General features: G+C 41.7%; 2 protein-coding genes across 2 annotated transcripts; one reads left to right on the top strand and one right to left on the bottom strand.

Moving 5' to 3' along the window:
• Positions 1-3,813: 3,813 nt before the first annotated feature.
• On the bottom strand, positions 3,814-9,777 carry mettl27 (methyltransferase like 27; the record flags this gene model as incomplete). Its single annotated transcript, XM_080013530.1, has 7 exons — positions 3,814-4,120; positions 4,609-4,701; positions 4,775-4,910; positions 5,132-5,260; positions 8,939-9,036; positions 9,624-9,640; positions 9,734-9,777. 7 exons carry the CDS (start codon positions 9,775-9,777, stop codon positions 3,891-3,893), a joined length of 747 nt encoding a protein of 248 aa, XP_079869656.1. The 3' UTR covers positions 3,814-3,890.
• nf2b (NF2, moesin-ezrin-radixin like (MERLIN) tumor suppressor b) lies at positions 9,685-24,837 on the top strand. Its single transcript, XM_080013355.1, has 16 exons — positions 9,685-9,979; positions 10,237-10,353; positions 13,741-13,866; positions 14,412-14,534; positions 14,645-14,728; positions 14,923-14,991; positions 15,143-15,225; positions 15,355-15,430; positions 17,495-17,632; positions 18,064-18,138; positions 18,372-18,485; positions 19,292-19,414; positions 20,909-21,229; positions 21,723-21,877; positions 22,019-22,166; positions 22,681-24,837. The coding sequence occupies exons 2-16, from the start codon at positions 10,264-10,266 to the stop codon at positions 22,726-22,728; spliced, it is 1,773 nt and encodes a 590-aa protein (XP_079869481.1). The 5' UTR covers positions 9,685-9,979; positions 10,237-10,263; the 3' UTR covers positions 22,729-24,837.
• Positions 24,838-25,276: the final 439 nt, after the last annotated feature.

A 25,276-nucleotide genomic window follows, 5' to 3' on the forward strand; every position in this document is an offset into this window, starting at 1 on the left:
ACCCTGCTTTTTTTCCCCCAATAAACTCAAATTTGATGGATATTTTTTCAGGGTAAACTTTATTTGAATATTTGTTTAACATGAAACTGAAATATGAATTCAATTTCCACTGTTTGTTTGCGTAATTTCTTTGTTTATTTTCTGAGCGCTTCCCCTGTCCCTAAAGCCACACAGGACCAACTGGTTTGACAGAAAGTCCCCCTGTGTGTTTGTGGAGGATTGAAATTCAGTTTCTATGTTGGACGCCGAGTGGAAGCTGGTTTCATCCTACATTTGCATGTCGGAAATACTTGGGCGTCACGGAGACACGTACAGTGCCCTGAAGCGCACGTGTTTCTTTTCCAGTTAAATTTTGAACAGAACTCCGTAAATTATCCTTTAAAGAAGAAATAAAAAACTTCAAGGTTTAAAAGTGTATTCGTATTATAAATATTATTATTATTGTTGTAGTTAATAATTAATCATTCATAAAAAAAATAATAGTGTTTGTTTTTAACCTATTTTTGAACCTTAAAGTCAGTATTTATTTATTTTTACACTTGATAAAATGAGATACTTAACTCTATTTACGTGCACATGTTAAGTTTAATGAAAGAATATACATTGAGATTAATTATAGAACACAAGCCTTTCACACATCCTTAACAGAGTTTAGTGCTACTAAGTAATAATAATAATAATAATAATAATAATAATAATAATAATAATAATAATAATAACAATAAATAACAATAACAATAACAAAAATAATAATAACAATATTAATATTAATATTATTATTATTATTGTTATTATTAATAATAATAATAATAAATTTATATTATCTCAGGTGTCACTGATAGTGAGATAATCTATGGAGCGGGGTTCTGTGTCTCTTTCATGTCTGAGAACATTTGAGAACAAAACTCAAACACATTTAAACAGTTAATGTTTTTGATGTTTTTGATGTTTGATGTTTTTTTAAAGCTTTATTGTCTGAACTGAACTGCAACTTTGCTGTGGGACTTTCTGTTCTCAAAATCCATCCCACCACCATCCACCCATTATTCCCATTAGTCTTTATTGTGGGTACACACACACAAACACACACACACACACACACACACACACATTTTTAACATGCTCCTCCTAAATTGTGGAAAACCTTACCAGAGAACATCAATTTCAATAGTTTAAAGTGTTCTTTTAATGTCACTTTATTTGTTTGATTTCCATCTTCTTATCCTTCTACTTTTTATCTATCTATCTATATATCTATCTATCTATCCATCCATCTTGTACTTACATTCAACAATCAACAACAAAGAGTATTTTTTTTCTAGAAGTAGGTTTTGCCCACAGTAAACAGCGGTGCTATCATGCACAGCAGTAAAGTGAATAAAGTGCATTTGCTAAATATAAATATACTAAATATAGTTCATATACTAAATACAAGAAATGTATGAATCATTTATTGCACAATGAACATACGACTTTATATGATTGACAGGCATTTGCCTGAGGACACGCAGCGACAGGTCACATGGCTGGGTTAAATGTTCATTAAAGTGATTACGTGAGGGAAGAAGCTGTTCCTGTGTCTGGAGGTCCTGGAGTGCAATGCTCTGCTGCGCCTTCCAGGGGAGGAGTTCAAGGATGTGATGGCTAGCGTGCGAGGGCTGCGTAATGATCTTCCCCGCCTGCTTCCTGGCTCTGGTTAGCGAAGAGATCTTAATGAGGACGAGTTCAGGCCAATAATCTTTTCTGCAGACCTGATGATGCGCTGCAGCCGGTGTGTGTTCTGTTCAGTGGCAGGGCCACTGCACACTCAGGGCTCAACACTAACTGGTTTTTGTATTGTAACTGCTATATGTTGACAAAATTAACCAAATTGACTCGAGAAAAAATAGAGACATTTCCTATATATTTCTATTCTGTTGAGTTAGTTTTCAAAGTACACAATATAGTTTCAGTTAGTTTTAGGTTTCTTTCAGTCTAGTTTTAACTAAAATGTTTTTTCAACGGCTACTTTTTGTTTTAGTTGACTGTGGGGTGAAAATAGGTCTGAAATGTACTTAGGCTTGTGGTGGTAGTCAACGTTTTTTTCCGGCTTCCATGAACGCATCACTTCCGACACGAATTACAGTTTTCCAAGCCTGTGAGCGCAGCATCCTAGTGTCAGCGTCTTAGTTCTGACGTAATATCAGAGAACGAGTCCACTAGTTAATCCACTGGGGATGGCGTCGTTCTCTTGGACGGATAAAACATTAAAAAAATATAAAGAAAAATGGGTCGTTGCATCCCCCGCCGCCCCCCCAAAAAGTCTTTGGATCCGTTTGGACGATTTACACAAATCGCCCAAATTGGCGTGAAAAAAGCGACATTCACCAAAAAGTGCAGCGTTCTGGTAACAGCATTATTTAAATAGCACTTATGCAACAAATGTATTTATTTTTGTTGCACGTTTTGCCATATGCTGTCTCTATTTTTTATGTTCAAAAGTGGTTGCCAAAGGGGGCAACCAGAGGCCACGAAAAGATTGCATATTGACTAAATCTGGTTGCCAGGGGCAACCGGGAAATCATTGTTGAGCCCTGCACAAAGGACAATGTGTACGTCACCCTCAACGTAGAGGCCCGCCTGTGTGTCCCGATAGTCTCCACCACTGGAGCACTATATACTGTACGCATATATATATATACACACACAGTGTATACTGTATATACTATATATATCCGGATGTAGGTGGTAGTCTGCTTCACAGGTGGCCTGCGATGTGGCTCGCCGATGGAGAGCCAAGCTGCAGCAGCGCCCATTCCCACAGCCTCCCGGCCGCGTAATGGAGCGCCAGGTGACCTCACACCCCCTTGGCGGGTGATGTAGGCCACCGTAGCCCGTTCTCTGACCTGATCTGCAGATCCTGGCCCCGTACTCTGGGTTGGAAGTGCTTCAGGACCAGTAACACAGCTTCCAGCTCTGAGAGATTGATGTGCCGTGTGGACAGAGGCCATACGTCCCCATAGCACCTGACAGCGACAGGTGCCGCCCCATCCCGTCGGGGAGGCGTCGGACCCTCACACAAGGCGTCGACTGGGCCCAGCGGACGCATTGTGTGAGGGTCTGGGGATCTCTCCAACAGGCTAGATCCCTGTCGAGGGATTGGGGTACAACCAGCACCCGCAGCCGGCGGTGCACTGGGGTCTACCGGAGCCCTCCAAAACATCACTGGGTACTGCGCATGTGTAGGAGGCCAAACGGCACCACTGTGTGGGCTGCTACCAGCAGCCCGGGTAACTTCATGATGGTCAGAACCATTACTGAGGGGCCCACCCTGACACGTCCAAGGACGGACATAATGTCCTCTCCATGGTTTGGACAATCGGGCCCTCATCTGCACCCAGATAGACCACCTTCTGACTGGATATGGGAGTGCTCTTCTCCCAGTTCAGCAGACCCCAAGTCTGTGAGGTGTGCAAGCACGCTGTCATGGCTCCTTTGCCGAGGAGAACTGTTATCTCTGCGTTCAGAGCTGCAGCCTTCTCCGGTGACGTTGTCACTGCACACACCACGCCTGGCGAAGGCGGTGGGGTTTGACGGACTTGCAGCGTGTAACCCTCTCGCAGTGTCCTGTTCTAGTAGGTTAATTAATAGGTTTCAATCATTCCATTCCGTCGTTCTCTGCGCGTTGCACCGACTTAACTATACATACTGTATATTGGTCACTTTGTGAGTGAAACTTGTTCCGACTGGAACTGATGAATAACATGAATTAGTGCAGCCTTGCAATTTTGATCTTGCAATACAAGAGCTAATTTCTATTATTTATTTGTTTATTTAAAAATGGTAGCTTGTGACAAAAAAAGATTAAAAAAAAATTAAAATAAAAGGATAAAAGCCGGTAGCTACATAGTTCAGAGTTTGGGATTTAATTTCTCCGTGGCGGCGGTCCTGTAGAGGTAGACGGAGCCGCCGATGAAGCCTTCCTCCTCCCGCGACACCGCCCGCTCCCACTCCTCCTCCTCCTGGACCTCCACCCGGCACCACCGCCCGTCCTCCTCCATCCGCCTCAGCTCGCGCTCCAGATCCGCCTTGTACTCCAAGTTCTGCAGGTTGCTCCTGGTCGTCATGCACACCACGCCCCCTGGTGGGGACGGGCACACAGCGCAGCGCCGGTCACCTCAAATAGCATGTCTGCATTGCCTGTTTTAGTTCATATTCTTATATAGTAGTTTTCTATAAGAGAAAATGTTACAATTACATTTTTTTCCCCTCAATTTTGCTGTATTTTTATTCTATTATTTTTTTATTATTGCCAGTTGTTTGTGATGAAAGCTGTTGTAACAATGCAATTTCCACCCGGAGGTGACTAAAGGATCAATCGATCAATCTTATAATCATAATTATTGTTATTATTATCGTCATCAACAATAATAATAATACACAATACAATATTCAATATTTTAATACAAAAAGTTATTTATTTGCAATTGTTCATCAGTATTTTGCAGTGAGCAGGGACGCTCCACCTGCTCAACCTGTTCTACCTCTACCTACTACACATCCTCCCCTGGCTCCACTTTCACCAGCTCCACCTACACCACCACCTGCAACTCCACCACCCCCTCTCACCAGGCTTGGCGGCCCTGCAGAGCTCCGTCACCACAGCGACAGGAACCTGACCGCAGCTCAGCGCTCCGACCAGCAGAACCACGTCGAAGGAGCCTGAGGAGCAAAGAGCGTCACGGAGTGAAATAGAACAGGAGAGAGCAACATAGAACTTGATGTGAAACCTCACCCCATTGGACGGGCAGATCCTCATCTCCCAGAATGCATTGCCTGACATCCTGGTACAGCCCAGACTTCCTGGCCAGCTCCAACATGCTCCCGCTGCCGTCGATACCAACGAAATGTGCAAAGCCATCCTTTTTCATCTGAAACATGGACTTTAGGAATCAGGAGATCGGAATAATGAAAACTTGTCACCGCCAGATCGGTGTTGTACAGAAGTCTGGTCAAATTTAAACACAGATTCACTACAATGGAAGACATAATATGAAGCACTTAAGGTCACTACAGAAAAAGAGAAACACCGATTTACTTAAGCCATGAAAGGCACAGAGCAGACCAGGAGTCCCAGTGCCTCCAGTCGTACCTGGGCTGCCACCAGTCCGGTCCCACAGGCCACATCCAGGACCAGCGCCGCCTCTCGGGCCCCAGTGTAGTGTCTGCAGATGCTGCCTGCTGCCAGGGCCGGAGCTCGGTACTGCAGGACAGCCACGTCCTGGTGATAGTAATAATAAAAATATATAGAAATATACAGTAGATGGATAAGGGATGATGTTAAAAATGTATGTCATAATAAATCTTTCTATAGTATGACCAACACAAAATTGTCAACATATAAACTGCCCTTTCCTGTAGGCCACGCCTACGTGTTGTGATGAAAGAGATGAACTGATGCAAAACCTTCAACCACAGTAGAATATTGACTCGTTGATTTAACTTAAAGTCTTGTAATTGTTTGAATCTGAAAATTAACATTGGTGTTCCAGCAGAAATTAAATACTTTTTATAAAAATGTTGCGCGCATACGTCCAGATACATAGAGCGCCGCTCTGTGTGCTCAGGGACAACTTTATGCATATTGTAAAAAAAAAAAAAGGGTTAAAAAATAAAAACCGAACAGATGCGTTATTGTGGAAGATATCCGTAAGTCCGTATTTGTTTATTTTAAATTACATGGACACAAAAAAATCCTCGGACTGATTTCTGCAAAAACCTTAGACAGAAATGATGAACTGTTTTCAATATTGGTCATTAATACAGTTACACTTACACTGTTGCCTTTAAATTAATGTGATTGGATGTTATTCCCAATTTTTGTATAAATTGAAGTAATCTGCTCTACCACTGCCCCGTTACCCACTAAAAACATTTAAAACATGGAGAACTGTGCTTAGTATTATGTCCTACTAATATGCTTGGGATGCAGGACTCGCAAACAATTTGTCCGTACCGAACAAATCTTTGAAATGTCTGAGGAGTCTGGAGTCCCTCCGGCAAAAGAGAGTGACAGAGTCGCCTCACAACCTGAAAATAACTAAAATAATCTTGAATAAATAATACTGTCCGACTCCAAAATCAGGCACAATTCATATCGAATGCGACTGACTTACTCTTTGCATTCCACCAAAACAAATCATTTGACAGAATAAAATGATCCCTGCGAGAACTCCATTCACAACTCAGAGCTGAACCCACTCTTCTGACTTCCGTCTTATTGTTCAGGGAGTCCTCCCGTCCTTCCACCTGAACGGTCAGAAAAACGAACGACTCTTTTCCCCGAGTGACTCCGAATCGTGAACCGAATCTCAAAAAAACAAAAAACAAATCGAAACTTTCATCGGTCGTCACTTTCAGAGTGAATCTTGTTCCGCTAGAGCAGCTATTCTAATGAATTTGTGCAGCCTTGCAATTTTGATCTTACAACACGAGACCTCATTTCCGATCTCCAATTAATTTCTTTAGTGGAATTAGAAACATTTTTCCCGGCGCCACCCGTGGAACTCTCGTGGCACAGCGGTGGAAAAACATCAGGTTAGAAAAGGGGGGTGCTGAAACGAAGCAGCACATGTGGTGGAGGAAGAGCGCAGAACAAAGTACAAATACCCAGAACAAATAAATGTATTAATAATAATAATAATAATAATAATAATAATAATAATAATAATATAGAAAAAAAATAATAATTAAATATTAAATCAAATAATATTAATAACAATAATTGAAGCTGCAAGCAGCGATGACCGGGTCCTCGATATGCAAGTGTCGGTGGGACGCAAGTTTGAAGTCAATCCGATGAATCGCCTCAAAGAAGTTCGCGAAAGTACTGAGCTGGAAAATGACCAAAAAGTCATGTAAACACTGCCTTTTTTCTAACGTGAAATTCAACGCTTTCCCCCCCTGTTTTATTTTTAAACCTGTGCTGTCAGCAGGCTGGGCATACATACATACATACACACACACACACACACACACACACACACACACACACACACACACACACACACACACACACACACACACACACACACACATATATATATATATATATATATATACACACACACACACACACACACACACAGACACACACACATACATACATATATGCACATACATACATACATACATACATACATATATATATATACTGTGTATGTATATATACACACATATATATATATATATATATATATATATATATATATATATATATATATATATATATATTAGACCCGCCCCACCTGGCCGCGAGCCCCAAGCGCCCATCCACGCAGCAGGGTGGACTCAGCGCAGGGCACTCGGATGTTAAAATTGCGGGGCGTGGGGGTGCGAGTCCTCCAAGCAAGTCGAACCCGAATCACTCGCACCACTCCTGCCCCGCAGACCCTGGTCTGGAGGAGTGTCGTTCGGAGTAGGATTGGTGTGCGAGTGTACGTGTTCTCGGCTAATATGAGTGGAATTAAAATTTCGGGGCCGACGAGAAGTACGTTGGGGCAGGAGCCGTGACGGGCAAGACGGCAGCCGCCCGCCACGTCCCCGCCCACATAGCTCGCACCCCGCCCGTCCCGCAAGCCCTAGGCCTGTTGTGTGCTGTATGTACGGAGTACGAGTTTTGTCACTGGGAGATATAGGCCAGGCGCAACCAGACCAATTCAACGCTTTTCCATGCCCACACCGTGTGAAGAAAACTCAAGCTTTTAACAAGTTTTAATCGTGAAGGTCTTTAGTAGACGCTCACCAACTTCGAAATCGACCCGATAAATCGCCCAAGAGGAGTACAAATACTTTCGCGGACGCCTCTTGGGCGATTTATCGGATCGCATAAAAATGAACAAAAAGTGAGTAAAACTGCACATTTAGTCCAATATTGCCGACTTCCTGTTGGGTTTAGGTCATGGCACCGATAAAACATTTTACAAAACAAGTCTAGTGTTGTTACATATGTGTACCCAATTCCACAAGTTTTCGTGGAAAAAAAAAAAAGTGAATAGGTTTGATTTATATATTTTTTGTTTTTTATTTTTTTCTAGGGGTTGCTAGCGAGCCATTTCGCCACGCCCATGCACGGGACCCATAGAATATATGAAATGCCTCACCCGGACTGACCTGGGTGCAAAGTTTTGTGAGTTTTCGAGTATCCTCAGGATCCCAAAAAAAGCTGACGCAAAACGTCTGAAAAAAGAAGAAAAATAATAATAATAATAATAATAATAATAGTACTAATAATAATACGAAGAACATTCGGAAGACTAAATGGAGCAATGAGAATAGTATTAATAATTAATAATAGGTAATAATAATGTTGAATAACAACGAGTGAAAATAACACACTGACATTTCTGCGTAAGTAAAAGTATATTGGAACTTGAAATTTTATGTACTTAAATAATTAAAAGTACTCGCAGTTCATAAAGTACTACTGTCTCTTATTTTTCTGTGGAGGACTACAGTTCCCTGATTAAAATGCACAATAAAATACCACATGTTGGGTCATAGTCATTTAAAACGATATGGACCTAATGACTCATTCATGATCACTTTGATTTCGAGATAAATCAAAGGGGGGGGGGGGGAGAAAAATAATCCCGATTTGTTTCCATTTTAAGTGACGTGACTAGATTATCTGAGTAAAACGGGCAGATATTTGCACAGACATACGGCGGAGCTCAAGTCCCTCAAGGACTCTCTCGGTCTTTAAACGTTGACTCCAGACCCACGCGTGACCCCGCGGGGCCACGCCCCTCCGCAGGCTGCCGCCCGCCTCGGTTCCGGGCGTTGGGCAGCCGGGCCCGTCGCCCCGTCGCCGCGTCGGGGGCAGTTGCGAGACGGGCTCCGTGCGTCCAGGAAAGGAGAGGAGACAGTGAATAGGCTGCGATGGAGATCACTCCCAAACCTGGAGAGTTGTGGCGGAGCTGGCACCGGAGGCCGGACGGCGGCGAGAGAGGCGTCGCAGCGCGCACGGACGCTTTCGTGGTCGGCGCCGAACTACAACTACGGCAACCCAAGAGGCCCAAATGAGCGTTTATTGGATCGAACGAACGCGACCGTCCGATAGATTGTACAGCGTCAAGTGAATACCCGTGTCAATAAAGTGTTGATCAACTATTATTTTTAAATTGTAATCTTCATTTTACTTAAATGTACTTTGTTCAACATTTTGCGGTGGTCACAGGTGTTGAGCACTGACAGTATTCTATAAAGACTAAATCACATACAACGGAAACACCTTGAAAAGGCAACAAAATGATGTGGGAATAGTTTGAGATTATAATAGAGGTGATGTTAGAGCTGTTGAAACGTCTCGTTTGATGAACAATATCCCTAAAATATAATATAGGACCTTTTCAACACTGATATCAAGATTATTATGTATTCATTCTATATAATTATAACGTCCTGTTGGATTTGGACTTATTCGAGGTTGTATTTGATTGTTTTTAATTATAGACATGTTTTGTCATACCTGTTGGTCTGGTGATGTGTATTTTCAAGAAACACAAAGTCTGTGCGTATTAAAATGTCAATAAATAGACAATAAAGACGGAGTTGTGTGTGGGCATGCGCAGTGGCGACCGTACTGCTCTCGCGGTCCCACCTGTAGGTTCAGCCAAAACAAAGATTCTGGAAAGTGCTCGCATCCAGGCTAAGCTAAGCTAAGCTAAGCTAAGCTAAGCTAAGCTAGGCTAACCGTAGTAAAAGTTTCTCGCGCTGCGACGCCACGTTCCTCGACATTTTATCAGCGCGCCGCGGGGTGACGTACTAAAGAAAGCGAGTCGGGCGTAATGGAAGTTTGCGCAGAGTGCCAACATTCACGCAACTTTATTTGGTGTGTTTTCGTGGCTTAGCTGGAAGGCTAACGGCAGCTAGCATTAGCATTAGCAGCCCTGCTCTGCAACAGGAGGTGGATTCTCTCACATTAACGTTCTCCTTCGAGGTAACGCGGTAACTGCATTAAACATTTGATTAGTTCTGCACAGTTTAATGAACGCGGGCCAAATCCACACAACTAATTTTATTAAGAAGCTTCACCGTTGTTCAGCAAGTATTTGCTGTGAGAAAAAGCTTCACATTTGAGCTTTTATTAGTGTTACTGTGTGTCGGGGGGTAAATTGTCATGGTCATGGCCCAGTTCCATCCCAGTCGAAAGCACCATTTACATTCACAGCCAAATACATTACATTTATATTTCAGTTGGTCCTGAAAGCCTGGCCAGTCAAGATGCCTATCCTGGCACTGAAAAAGAAGCAGCCAAAGACATTTAAAGTCAAAGTCAGCACCATGGACGCTGAGGTGGATTTCAGCTGCGAGGTACAGACACATTTACCCTTTTAAATGTGATTATTATTATTATTATTATTGTTGTTGCTAGGGGTCCCACCCCAAAGGGAAACCCTAACCCTATTTTTTTTTGTTCATGCAAAACCAACATCAGTAGTCTATGGATCTCATGGGTCTGTTGCACTCACAGACAAGATGAATAAAATATGTATTTGGGGCAGTCCTGACATGCCGTCATCCAAGTTTGATCCAGATCGGTCCATTATTGTGGAATAATTTAGTAAAAAATGTTATCTTTCGCCATTGGCACAACGCCCGTGCGTGCACAAATGACAGCTCACACAGGTCAGATGATAGCATTGCAATCTAGTGATTGGTCATTGCAAACTAGTGATTGGTCGCGCTAGTTGACGGAGTACACAGATCACGTGATAGCACTGCTGTCTGCCAACCTCGCCGTTACGAATGAACTTCTGCACTCACAATATACACTGGCGGAGATAGCCGGCACACTAGGCTCTCCGTGGATCGTTGTCGTTGTTGGACTTAGTGACTTAGCCACCCTAGTGCTGGCTGAAGCCCCTGCATCTTTCACTCGGCAATAAACCTTAAATTTAGAAAATGAAAAAGAAACATTAAAAAACAAAAACTGTTTTAGAATTTTGGGTAGAATGTATCAAAATGTGCATCCGTTCGTCAGATCCAAGAAATTCATGAGTTTGGATGTCCTGACTTGATTGATGCAGAGATGTATTCCACAGTGGATTTAAAACCAGTTGAGTTTGGAGCGTGTGTTCGCCTTCCATCCAAACAGCATTACGCAGAGAGATGCTGAGTATCGCAACTCAGTCCGTCCACACAGTGGTGGACCTCCGAGTGGCGTCGTAAGTGGTGGACATCCAGGGCTCCAGCCCTGAATGTTTTATAAATAGCCCCCCATCTAAAATAGCCCCCCGGGGCAGGTTCTGCCCCCCAATCACTCCGTCTCTGATGTTACCGACTGTGCCCAGAGTGCCAGCGATGGGGCATCTGCAATCAGCGTGCCAAAACAGTGTGTTTTTACTTTAGATGTAGGTTATTTTAATTTACTCTGTTTCCTTATGGAACCAAACCAGGAAACTGTTGAAGTCTGACATATTTAAATCTCTCTGGTCATAATGTCCGGTGAAAATAATTCCCTCTAAGCACAATTTGAATTAGTGCTGGGCAATAAAACAATTACGATAATTATCACCTTATTTTTTTCCTCGTCAAAATCAAATGGGCTCGATCATTTCGAAAAAAAATCCCGCAGATCTGTTCATTTCCGCGTTCGGCGGGTTGCAACGGAAAGCCAATCAGATTGGATGATCCAAAGCGGACCTGTCACCTCGAACCACGGTTGTCGATATAGAACTAAGCCCCGCCTCCTCCCTCGGTGATAGGTTGCGCTTGTAAACACAGTAGACACACACGAAGCGGAAACAGAGAGCAGCGTCCAGAACTCTGAGGAGAAGCAGAAAGATGATGTATTGTGACAACAAGGACACATACTTCCATAGTTTAGCTTTTTTTGGGATATTTAAGTTCCGACCCAAAGCAGACGGTATCCTTCGTGTTGTAAAATATGCCGACCAGACATAAAACACCACAAACTTCATTATTAAATTAGACCTGTTTGCCTCATATATTTAGTTTTTAATTTTATTATTATTAAAAATATAAATATAAAAATATTTATCATAAACCTACATGCCTTCATGAATTCATTCTTTTATATAACCTGCCTATCAAATGTTTTTAAGCTCAATAAACACAGATAATATTTGACTTGAATTTCTCCCATTTGGCTGGGACACAAATCTTCCAGGACACGTTGACCAACACCAATTTGCTCTAATGGAAACTCTGCAGAGAACCAATGCACACTCGTCCATTGAACTTTGACAAAGGGCCAACCACCCTGGACCCTGCGTATTGCCTACTGCAGTTATATTCATTTGGGGTTCAGCCCACAGCGCTGGATCACCTATTTTTTTTTTTGCTTAACCTTTTTTTATTTTTAAGCTTGCAGTTTTTCGGGCTAAGAATATCTGAAACACGACAACGGCAGTACGCAGAGACTTGGTTGAGGTCTTGTTAGAACCAGGTTGTTCAGATGTCTTGTTCGAGTTTGATTAATATCAATTAACATTTTGAGCAGAAATGAGTGAAAAACGGTCAGATATTCATTTGTTTCAGGAGTGGGCCGCTTTGTGACATCATCCAAATTTTTTTAAGTTCAAGCTTTGTCTCTCGGATATCAATCCCCTGCAGCCACTTGCAAGTGCGCGACACCTAGACAGACCACTTGAGCTGGGGCTGCGTTTAAAGGAAACAGGCATTTAAATAGGAAAACTGTGACTCTTGCTGCGTACAAAAGATGCGACAGGAACAGCCAATCGTACAGAGCAGAGAAACAACCATGTGACACGAACAGCCAATCGTACAGCAGAAGCAGCGGCGCTTCCTCCACTCTGTCCCCGGCTGCGCCGCTCTCCGGCTGGCAGCGCTGTCCCCCGGAGCTGATGTGGCAGGTTTTCCTCAAACGCCAATTTGAACTCTTAACTCGCCCTCCTCCCAAGCCGAGCCTGGCGTGGCCCCCCTCTTTCCTCGATTTTCAGTCACGTCTGGTCTGACACGGTTGGAGATATAATCACATACAGTATAACCACAGAGCTTGCATTACGGAACCTCGTAACCTTGGAAACCTGTAATATGTACCTAACATGACTAAACTGGACCCTTTTGTATTGCTACCTGCAGCTTTTATTGTTGTTGTTATTATTATTATTATTATTATTATTATTACTATTATTATTATTATTGTTTTTATTAATGTTATTATTATTATTCCCATTACCTCTTTCCCCCTTTTAGAAAAATTGGCAAAGTTTATTATGAGAGTAAAACCTATTTTTCTTCATTCTCAAACTATGAGGGGAAACTGCAGCTGGCTGCCACGGTTAAGTGGGTTAAAGAGAAACTGGATTAACAACCTTCATCAGTGTTATTTTATCGCTCCAGGTGTAAAATTCAGCACATTGACCACACATTATCCACAAAGGAGCTCCCAAACTTTAGTGGATAGGTAGATGGATGGAGAGATGATGGAGCGATAGATTGATAGATACTTTATTCGTCCCTCGAGAGCAAATTGCAGGGTCACAACAGTTGACATCCAAGTGGTAATTAAATAAAAAATATGTCCCTCTGTCTGTCTGTCTGTCTGTCTATCTGGAAAATAATTCTCTCTTCAGAAGGTGAATGTAAATTATATGTTTATGATTATACTGTGAAAGACAAAAAAGTACCATTCAATTCTTAATTCCGATTATTAGTTTGACAATTTGTACATTTTCCATCCCCTGAGATGTGCTTGTCTCTGTCTGCTTCCAGGTGAAGTGGAAGGGGAAGGACCTGTTTGACCTGGTGTGCCGCACTGTGGGTTTGAGGGAGACCTGGTTCTTTGGCCTCAGATACACCATCAAGGACACGTATGCCTGGCTCAAGCCTGAGAAGCGGGTGAGTAGAATTATATTTATGCTACTCATATAATAATAATAATAATTATAATAACCTTTATTTGTATTTGTCGCACCTTTCATACACAACTTGCAACTCTTAACTGCTTGGGGAAAAAACTAGCAAAATGCATTTCATAAAATAAAAACAAAATATTTTCAGATTTGGGCCATTGCTTTGATTGTTATTTTTCTGATTGTGTATTGAAATTGTTTTTCAATCTTCTTGTTAATTTTGAAGTTTTTAGTCTATTGCCACTTTTATTGTTTATTTTATTGCTGTTTGTACATTTTTAGGTTTATATTTGTTTTGGGGTAAAATTTTTAATAAATCTTCATTTTATTTAATATTTATTTTTAAATGTTGATTTTTAAGTTTATTGTATATTTCCAGTTTTTCTATCTTTCAGCTAATTCTTAGGGTTTATGCATATGACATTTTATTTTTTCTATTCTTATTCCAATTACTGCCTTATTATTCTTCTTCTTATTATTGTTATTATTATTGTTGCCTGTCTGTTTATCTATCTTATTTTATCTTATAAGGTGTTGGATCAGGAGGTCCCAAAGGACTCTCCGATAACGTTTCATTTCCTCGCCAAGTTCTTCCCGGAGAAAGTGGAAGAGGAACTGGTCCAGGAAATTACCCAGCACCTCTTCTTCCTACAGGTAATTATTATTATTGTTATTTGTTATTATTATTACATTATTATTCTCCACTTGTCTCCCGACTGAATCGGAGAACAACTCCGTAATTCTCTCGTTTTCCTTCTTTGCAGGTGAAAAAGCAGATTTTAGACGAGGAGATCTTCTGCTCTCCTGAGGCGTCCGTCCTGCTGGCGTCTTACGCCGTCCAAGCCAAGGTAACGCTGCTGCCCTTTCTAACCTTCCCAATCAATCAATCACCTTGTATGTTTTTCGATTTAAATCGACAACCGATAGTGAATTTCAATGATATTTGAGGCGCAGTTAATTTGTACAGGATGTCGCAGATTCCTTGAAATACATCGACATCGACAAAACTGTCTTTCTGTCTCTTTTTATTCCGTCTAAACAGTATGGAGATTACGATCCGAACTTCCACAAGCCGGGCTTCCTGGGTCAAGATGAACTCCTGCCGAAAAGAGTGAGTGTGCACCAAGTCTGCTAAATGTCACTGAACTTCATGTACAAGGAAAGTGTGTTTGGGTCTGAGAGCAACTTGCCATTGGCATCTCCCTCCCTGGACCACTTTTTGAGAAACCCCGCTGTAAGCCGGTGTGTCTGTGCGCCTTTAGGTTTTGATGCAGTACCAGATGACGGCTGACATGTGGGAGGAGAAGATCACAGCGTGGTACGCTGAGCACCGAGGCATAGCCAGGTACCTTTTTTATAATCACCATTATTAGAGCAGATTGTGATATTTTTGTAAGATCGAAGATAGATTCCACATGCCTATGTTTCCATCTGAGATGAATTGTGTGAGTTTGGTATGTTTGGGTTTTTGGAGGGATGAAGCTGAGATGGACTACCTGAAGATCGCCCAGGACCTGGAGATGTACGGAGTGAGCTACTTCGCCATAACTGTAAGTGCAAAAACTCACAGTGCCCAATTAGATGTTCAGTCCATCACGTCAAATATTATACATTATGTAAGGAATAATGAACAGCCTGCCAGTCATCTTCGGCAAAATAACCACCAACAGGGTGATTGTGATCACTCTTTTGCGATATTGACCGTCTGCCATTATGCCGCTTATTACGCATCTGATTACTAGGGCTGCACTGATTGTGAAATTCTGTGCCGATGCCGATGTTTAAAATTACAATTGGGTTGATAGCTGATGCCGATACCGGTGTTTTCCCCGAGTTCCTCTGAACGCAGCATCATGTACAGTTTTCAGTGTTCCCATGAACACAGCATAACTTCCTGCTTGGAGCGCTGAGAGAGCCATGTCCGCGTCTTTAAAAATCCATCGTGGATGGCATCGTTCTCTCGGACAGCTCAAAAAAAAAAAAAAACAAGAAAGCTCAAATGGGTCGCCAAATGTACTTTGGCAGCCGTTAATATACCAGGGTCGCGCAGGCAAGCTAAGTCTATGTGTGGGGAAACACTGGATAAACATCGGCCACTGCCAGCTGTGAATGTCATCTCATTTGCCGACAGGCTGATGGCAGTGAACAAGGCGAATATCGGCTGATACCGATGTATCGCCACCTCCCTGCTGATAAATAAATAAAATAATACGTTGACATGGAATATTGATTTTAAGTCATTTCATAACTAAGAGCTTCCACTTAGAACAATAGTTCAAGTTCAAGTTCAAGTTCAAGTTCAAGAGATTATTTGTCACATACATATACATACGGTCATACATATATGCAGTGAAATGTCATGACACCTGGTGATTACGCTCTATAAGCTCTAAAAATACTAAAACATACCAAAATGTGCGTAATCGACACAAGGTGCTCACGCAGGCAGCCGCAAGGGGAGGCGCCACAATCGTGATTCTGGGTTCCATAATTATATAATGGAATTAATTAACTGTGTTGTATTAAATATACATTTAAATCCTCCTAAATGGAACTCACCTGAACTTACGTACCTCCAGCACTTACCTCACAGAGTAGAAGTCCTGGCTATTATATCTGCTGTTACAATACAAGAACCCTGTACTAATTCTCATGAATGCATCTTCATACTGTTAATTATTATTATATATATTATTATATATATACTGTTATATATTATTATATATATACTGTTATATATTATTATATATATACTGTTATATATTATTATATATATACTGTTATATATTATTATTATATATATACTGTATCACCGGGTGTCATGACATTTCACTGCATATATGTATGACCGTATGTATATGTATGTGACAAATAATCTCTTGAACTTGAACTTGAACTTGAATTTATATATTATTATTATATATATACTGTTATATAATATTATTATATATATACTGTTATATATTATTATTATATATATACTGTTATGTCCACAGCAATGTAGCAAACACAGCAACATAGCACACTATTTGCCCTACATATGACAAACCTATGTACTGTAACACGTGTTTAATTGTGGATATCTGCATTCATCTTGTCAAGTCTTCATTGTAGTTTCTATGTAGCCTCTTAAAATGGCGCCGCTGGCTTTGGTTAGCATGTCGGCGGAGTGATACGAGGGACGTGATATAATTGGTCAAAGTTGTTGCCCGTGGCAACTGTCACTATCAACAGATCAGCGATCGTTATTCCGAAATAACTGAGCGCTTGTAGCCGCTATCAACCAATAAAACTAGAATATAACATAGGGTAATTATATTACATACTCATGATGCTTTTTCAAAACTGTCGGTTTTATTTGTGTTTTATTTTTCTATTGACAATCAAAAATTGGAGTGTGAACTCTTTAAATATTATTTTATTTTTTATGGTGTCAACGAGTCCCTATACTGAAAATATAAATATGGGAGGGTTTCCTCCTCCACCGATGGGAAGTTCTGGTTCCGTTTTGATTTCACATTTTGGACAATGGCTTTTGATCAACTCGTTTTGCTCTTTGTTTGGAAGGACTCTATGGAAACAATCTCCTCACGTGTATTTATTGTGTGAAATAGCAAAACAAGCGGGACATAGAACTGCTGCTGGGCGTGGACGCCCAGGGACTGCACATCTACAGCCCCAACAGCAAACTGAACCCCAACAAGTCGTTCCCCTGGAGCGGGATCCGCAACATCTCCTACAGCGAGAAGGAGGTCTGCACCTGCTTGTTGTTGTTGTTGTTGTCGTTATTATTATTATTATGGTAATTATTGTTATTATTTAGACTCAGATTGTGGTTGCTATTAATGTAATATTTTATTAATATTATTGTTAATAATGATTTTATATAAATATTATTTAATAATGATTTTATTCTGTGAAACACCTGTTGCACTTAAATAGTGTTACACAAAAAACAAAATTAGTAGTCGCAATCATATTAGTTTTAATGGTTTCTTAATTATTTTTTCATTATTAATAATTACCATTGACTAATGACAATTATGTATAATAATAATAATAAAATAACATAATAATATGAGGGCTTTAAGTGATGAACTCCTGTGCTTTTCCCACTAGATACTGCACGTCTTGTAACATAGAAAACTGATTGAACTGATTGTCTTTAATGTTCTCGCTGCAGTTCACAATAAAGCCCCTGGACAAGAAGAAAGATGTTTTCAAATTCTACTCATCCCAGCTGAGAGTCAACAAACTGGTACGTTTTTTTGTTGTTGTTTGAATTTCAATGCTGGGGAAAAATGAATTTTCCAAAAGACCACAGATGTAAAAACGTGAAACCCCTCGAATGAAAATAAAATACTGTTATCGCATGTATTACTTTATCCCTGTAAATCAGCGTGCTTAAATTGTGTTTTTCTGTTCAGCACATCTCGTCAATTTTTCCGCCTTCCTTATTTTTGGACTTATTTGAAACTCTGACTTTGCCAGATCCTGCAGCTCTGCATCGGGAACCACGATCTGTTCATGAGGAGGAGGAAGGTGGATTCCATCGAAGTGCAGCAGATGAAGGCTCAGGCTAAAGAGGAGAAGGCCCGCAAGAAGGTCAGAGTTTGGCCAACTTTTGATGTGCTGGGTATCAGCGCGTCATTCGAAAGTCATAAGATGGACTTAAAAAGTATTAAATCCATTTAGCTAGAGTTAAGCAAAGTGCAAAGTGGTGTGCAGGGGGTCCATGCACCATGTCCTATGTGAAAACAGCTTAACTCCACCTCTACATGACCTCTAATTGTACTCTACTCAACCTCTACTTGACCTCTACCCCACTTCAATTTCTGCTCTCTCCTGCAATCTCTACTCTATCTCCTCTACCTCCACTCTCTACTCTACCTACCTCTACCTCCACAGTACCTCTTCTTGACCTCTACCCTTACTCCACCTCTACTTGACCTCTACCTTTACCCCTACCTCCACCTCTACTCCACCACTGCTTAACTCTACCTCTGCTTGACCTCTATATCTACCTCCACAGTACCTCTTCTTGACCTCTACCCCTACTCCACCTCTACTTGACCTCTACCTCTACCCCTACTCAACCTCTACTTGACCTCTAACTCTACTCCACCTCTAGTCAACCTCTACTCACCCTCTTCTTGATCTCCACATCTGCTCTACTTCTGCTTTACTCTACCTCTAATTGACCTCTACCTATCCAATACCGAATGAGGGAGTCCATTATTTTCACCAATGTCTTGATTTAAATAGATAAATATTTGATTTAGGTTGACAATGTCATTGGCAATATGTAATACAATCTAATTTCCATCTGTTATTTGATGTTTATCTGTTTGTTTACACTATTGAGAGCACTTAGCTGCAGACATGCTGTGTCTGAACTACTTCCCCTGCAGGTGGAGCGACAGATCTTGGCTCGGGAGAAGCAGATGAGGGAGGAGGCAGAGCGAGCCAAAGAGGAGATGGAGAGGAGGCTGTTCCAGCTGCAGGACGAGGCTCGGCTCGCCAACGAGGCATTGGTGAGCGACGCGCTTTTTTGCTTCCGTCATGACATTGCGCTCGAAACAACACGGTCAAAGCAGAATAGACATCCTGTGGTTCTGTGGTGGCACTTCTGTTAAGCCCTGCCTATCACTGAAAGTTGAAGATGATGGGATGTTTTTCTCTGCAGTTGTTATGCAGGCAGAAAAGTAATATCAAAAAGCTTAACACAGGGTTTCCACTGGTCCTTAAAAAGTCTAAAATTCCATGACCTGAATTGTAGGCCTTAAAATGTCTGACAAACAATTTTTTCAGTCTTAAAAATTGATTGGATGATAAAGTTCAGCGATGCACACAATTCCCCTTTCAGCGAATGCCGCTTTTTCACGTCAATTTGTGTGACTTGTGTGGATCGACCCATTTTAGCATTATTTATTAATTAATTTGTCTGTCTGTCTGTCTGTCTGTCTGTCTGTCTGTCTGTCTGTCTGTCTGTCTGTTTATTTATTCTTTCACCTATCTGTGATTGATTAATTATTGGACTTGTTCTCTGGTATTACGTTAGAAGACGTGGACCGGGCTCTCAGTGGCAACCTCTGCAGGAAGTGATGCTGCATTCAAATAATTATAATTCATGTTGGAAGTGATGCTGCGTTCACAGGAACTGGAAAAATTATAACTCATGTTGGAAGTGATGCTGCGTTCGCGGGAATTTGAAAAACTATAATTCATGTCTGTCGTGAAGTGTCTGCTTGTGTGCGCACGGCAGAGTCCCAGCACTGTCTGCCTATCACAGTAGGGGAGGAGAGAAGGCCATAGGAGACCTTGGGTCAGGTATAGATCGGGACCTGTCTCCCTCCATCCGTAATTAGCGCCCGTGCATTAACTCCCACCGTTGTAAAATGTCCGGTGTCACTGGTAACACTGGTGTGTCATGAGTAAATTGACTGGTGGGAAAAATTCCTCACCGTGGCATCCCTAGTATGGATGTTATAAAACGGTCTTAAATTGCATTTTTAATGGTCTTAAAAACGTTTTAAATTGAACTTGTTGAAACCTGCAGAAACCCTGTTAACAGTAAAAGAAAACAAAAAACCAAACAAAACAGAATATATACAAAACATACAAAATGGGCTCTCACCAATAATAAATGTGAATATAGTTGTATGTCTGTCTGTACATGATGAATAAAACAATTTATAATAATACGTACACAACAGCATGGCTACGGCTAATAATGGTTAATCTACCTTATTTCAGTGTTGTTTAAGAATATTGTAATATTGTTCGTTATTTAACAACAACACCAAACATTTGGTCATTTTAATTGGATATGCTCAGCTTGTGAGGAAGGCGTCAGGTCACAAGTATCGTTCTAAAGCATCAAGGCTGTGTTTTTAGATATTTAAAGCTAAAGGGTTTGAATTTCACTTTTTTTTTTTTTTTTACCTGTAAACCTACTGAAAATAACCCAAAAGTGATAGATGCATCATCATCACCATTTGTGTGACGGAAATGTTTTTGTGCTCCAGATCCGGTCGGAGGAGACGGCCGACCTGCTGGCGGAGAAGGCCCAGATCGCAGAGGAGGAGGCCAAGCTGCTGGCCCACAAGGCGGCCGACGCCGAGCAGGAGCGCCAGCGGCTGGAGGTGACGGCCATGAAGACCAAGGAGGAGAAGAGGCTGATGGAGCAGAAGATGAGGGAGGCGGAGCAGCTGGCGGTCAAGCTGGTGGAGCAGTCGGAGCGGCGGTCCAAAGAGGCGGACCATCTGAAGCAGGACCTGACGGAGGCCAAGGACGCCGAGCGCCGGGCCAAGCAGAAGCTCCTGGAGATCACCAAGACAACCTATCCAGTAGGCTCTGCTCCTTCCGTCCTTCCTTCCTCTACTTCCTTCCTTCCTCTACTTCCTTCCTTCCTTCCTTCCTCTACTTCCTTCCTTCCTTCCTTCCTCTCCTGCCTTCCTTCACCCCTTCCTTCCTATTCATTTGTGTTTTTTATTTTATTGTTTTCCATGTTTTTAATAAAGTATTTCATGTAAACAGGCCTGTTTGTCTGAGCAGCTGGCTTCGTGCAAAGGAAAAGGAGAAAGCCCGTGGCTTGTTTACTGTGAAAATACCGTTACGTTTTGATAGAAAGATCATTTAGTATTTCCTTTCTCAATAATCTAATTGCAGTATGACTAACTCAATTCACTTGAAAAATATAGAAACAGCTTTATATGCTGTCAAATGTGAGTACATGTAATTAATAATAATTAATTTGGTATTAACTGTGATTAATTGCACTAAATACCATGCGATTAATCATTTTAAGGATAAAGTATATGTGTATTTCTGTCCTTCCAGCTGATCGCCGCCTATAGTCCTCCTCCGCCTCCGCCTCCTCCTCCTCCCCCGCCTCCTGAAGCCTCCTCCGACTTCTCCTTCGACTCGGCGTCGGCGAGGCTCGACTTCAAGGACTCGGACATGAAACGCCTCTCCATGGAGATCGAGAGGGAGAGGTGGGATGGAGGGATGGCTTTTTATATCTCTATCCATCTGTCTCTCTCTCTCCCCTCTCTTTTCGATTTTTATTTTGTCATATTCCCATACCACCTCCCTCCCTCCCTCCCTCCCTCCCTACCTCCCTCCCTCCCTCCCAGGCTGGAGTACATGGAGAAGTCCAAGCACCTCCAGGATCAGCTGAAGGAGCTCAAGTCGGAGATTGAGTCTCTGAAGCTGGAGGAGCAGCAGCACCAGGCCAGTCTGTTCAATCTGCGCTCCGAGCCGCTCTACCTGCCGCACAGCAACGTAAGGGCGTGGCTGGGTGGATGCATGGGTGGGTGGATGCATGGGTGGGTGGGTGGATGGATAGATGGGGAAGATCAAGTGACATGTCACATGACATCTATCAAGTCGGCGCTACCGCTGCTGAAGTCACACAGCTGGTTAGCTTGCTAGCTTTCTCGACAACTATAAACGATAACACACAATTAAAGTGTTCATCCATGAAATGAATTTGTTGATAAAATGCCAAGTTTGACACTATATATATCTAGCACTTTATAAGAAACATCTGTATTTGCATGATGCATGTGCTCCTCTATATGCTGTTTATATATGCAAAATGATGGATTGACACTTTCAATTAAGCGGCATACAGTACACCATTTACTTCAAGCTCAAGACTGTTGTTTATAAATGTTATTTATTTGAAATGAATGCGCCATTCAGGCATGAAAACACAAACATCCATCTTTTCCCACAATCCAACCATACAACGTCCCTTTTAAAAAAAACTCCCTTCATTGCTTTTGTTTTGCAGAGGAACTCTGCGTACATGTCTCAGATGGCCTTCTTTGAAGAGGTGTGATCCGCCGCCACGGCATTAAGCAGAGAGGATATAAGTCCATAAGTGCTTTCTTTATATTTTTTACTATCGAGACATAACTTTGTATGTTGCTTGTTTCCACTCAGCCACACACAAATGAGAACTGTGCGCTTTTTAGCCGTTTTTTAATCCATCGATACCCTACGCAGACAGCCGTCGAGATGGGACATTCTGAATTCACACCACAGTTCTCGTGTCAGCGGGTTTTACACCGATTGTTATGCAACACCTTTTGAAACTCATCTCGGGGCCGAAAAGAGGTTCATAAATGAACTTTCTGTTTGATTTAAGCAGTTTTTTTTTTTGGTTGAGCAAAGAGATCCTTTGTTGTGCTCAAGCAGCACATGTGTAACATTATTAACGGTATTTCGGGCCCCAACGGTTTCTGAGTGCACTTGCACTTTGACACCACTGTCGTAAAACTCAAAACAAATTTGAACCCCATCGGTCACATTACAATAACCGCCTCCGTTACAAACACAGATATAATGTACAGCGAGGTTAACACGCCCTTCACACGGACCTCACCGCTTCCCGCTGCCGCAGGGAGGGACGGCGGGTGTAGGTACCAGATGTGCTCGGCCTGCCGGATCGGCTCGCACGAGCGAGTCAGAGGGTGAAACGAACCCCGTGGGTCAATGAGACTGAGGGCCGGTGCGCCGGCTCAGGTGCAGGTGCCGGGCGCACCACCGGCACGTCTCATCCACGCTGTCGGAGCGGCTACGTTTTATATGAGCATTATTTCCGGACATTTTGACCGGCAAGTTTATCATTACTTGTTTTGTTTTTTTGGTTTTTAATCAATTTTACCAGGCAAAGAAACGGTAACGGAGGGGGGTGAAAGAGAAAGGGGAACCATTCTCCATATTTCAAGTCAGTGTACCATCTAAATGCTTTTGATCAATGCTGTTGTTTTAAGGTAAAACAGTTACATTGCTTTAAATGCAGTGGTGGAAAATCCAGGTTCAGAAAGTCTAATTCAACCCCGGCATTTCGAGTCAACCGTGTGTATTAGCATGCTAATTAGCATCAACACATTGAGCGTCTTCTAGATCAATTTGGAGTTCAGAAAGTGGAAAAACTCCATTCCAGGATTTTGAGTCGACCAGCATCAACCCAGAGATCCAACCGAGTGGAATCAGTTCACGGGTGGAGTAAAAACCTTGAAACGGGACTTTTATTTTCTGCACCTGGAGTTTTCCACCTTTGGTGTCGGACAAGGCAAGCCAACCGTTCGGTCTGTTGCGAGCTGTGCGAACGTGATAAGCAAACGCGTGTTTCCGCGAGAGCAAAAATACTAGACCTGAGTCGCTCAAATCTGCTGTTCAGTAAAGAACAAATACAAATAAAATTGGGAGTCCAGTTTGGGATGCTGACTTTGTTAGCAGAATGCAAGGCCGCGGATGGCATCAGCTAGCCTAGCTCCTGTGAAATACTCCTCAAGTGTCTCAAAAGCCGAGTTATTTAAGCTCCTCCCTTTCGCCATATCTCTCTTCCCTCCCCCTCCCTCTCTCTCTCTCTCTCCCCCTCCCTCTCTCTCTCTCTCTCTCTCTCCCTCTCTCTCTCTCCCTCTACCCTCCTCCCTCCCCTCACTCCTTCTCCAACCCCCTCCCTCCCTGTAACTACTATAAAAAAAAAAATCTTCCACGTAAATCAAAATAGTCGAAATTATAATATCAAAATAACGGAATTTGAGCAAACCACGTCTGGTTGCATTTAAAAAGGACGTTCTGTTATATTCAGTGTTTTTTAATATTTGATGTCCATTTTGTTTTGTATTATTTGACCTTTTTTGTTGTATTTTGCTGCTTGTTTTTTTGGACTTCACTGAGAACGACACCGTGTGCCTCCTCCGCCATTTTTAGAGATTCAAGCTCCCACGCTGCCATTTCAATGTGATGGCCCTTAAAGTTGATGTGTTCAGTATTTTTTTGTGTCACTGCAGTTGTATTATTATATATTTTTCATTTTTTTAATTTTATTTGTTGATACATGTTTTTTTTTCTACAATTTTTTTTGTTGATATTTGCTTTTTTATTTTTATTTTTCTCCCCAGAAATGCCATTCTTAGTAAATAGGTCGTCATATCTATCTTCTCGTCGATCCATTTCTTCATCTATTCCCTCATTGACTGCTACTGTATGAGAAGAGGTAGAAGGGCTAATGGTAGTAGTCACATTTTGACAAACTGTCATGGATTCTTACAACACTACGACATCCCATCATGTAACATTGTTTTTTATTTAATATTTATTATTATTATTATTATTATTATTATTATTATTATTTCTTTAGCTGTGATTTGGCTGATGAGATTTGGAGCTGTATCCACCATCTGATCAAATCAAACCTTTAAGTCCAGACGCAGCTCAGAATACATAATTATCTTTTTTATAATAATACAATAAATATCAGTGGCGTCTTCCTCCTTACACTTTTCAGTGAAATCTTGTTTCAATTATTTTTTCAAATGCAGTGAATTTATGGATTTCACACCTGAAAACAGTCTCATTTGAAATGGGTAAAAAAA

Source organism: Zeus faber (assembly GCF_960531495.2).
Source record: "Zeus faber genome assembly, chromosome: 14".
Lineage (NCBI taxonomy): Eukaryota > Metazoa > Chordata > Actinopteri > Zeiformes > Zeidae > Zeus > Zeus faber.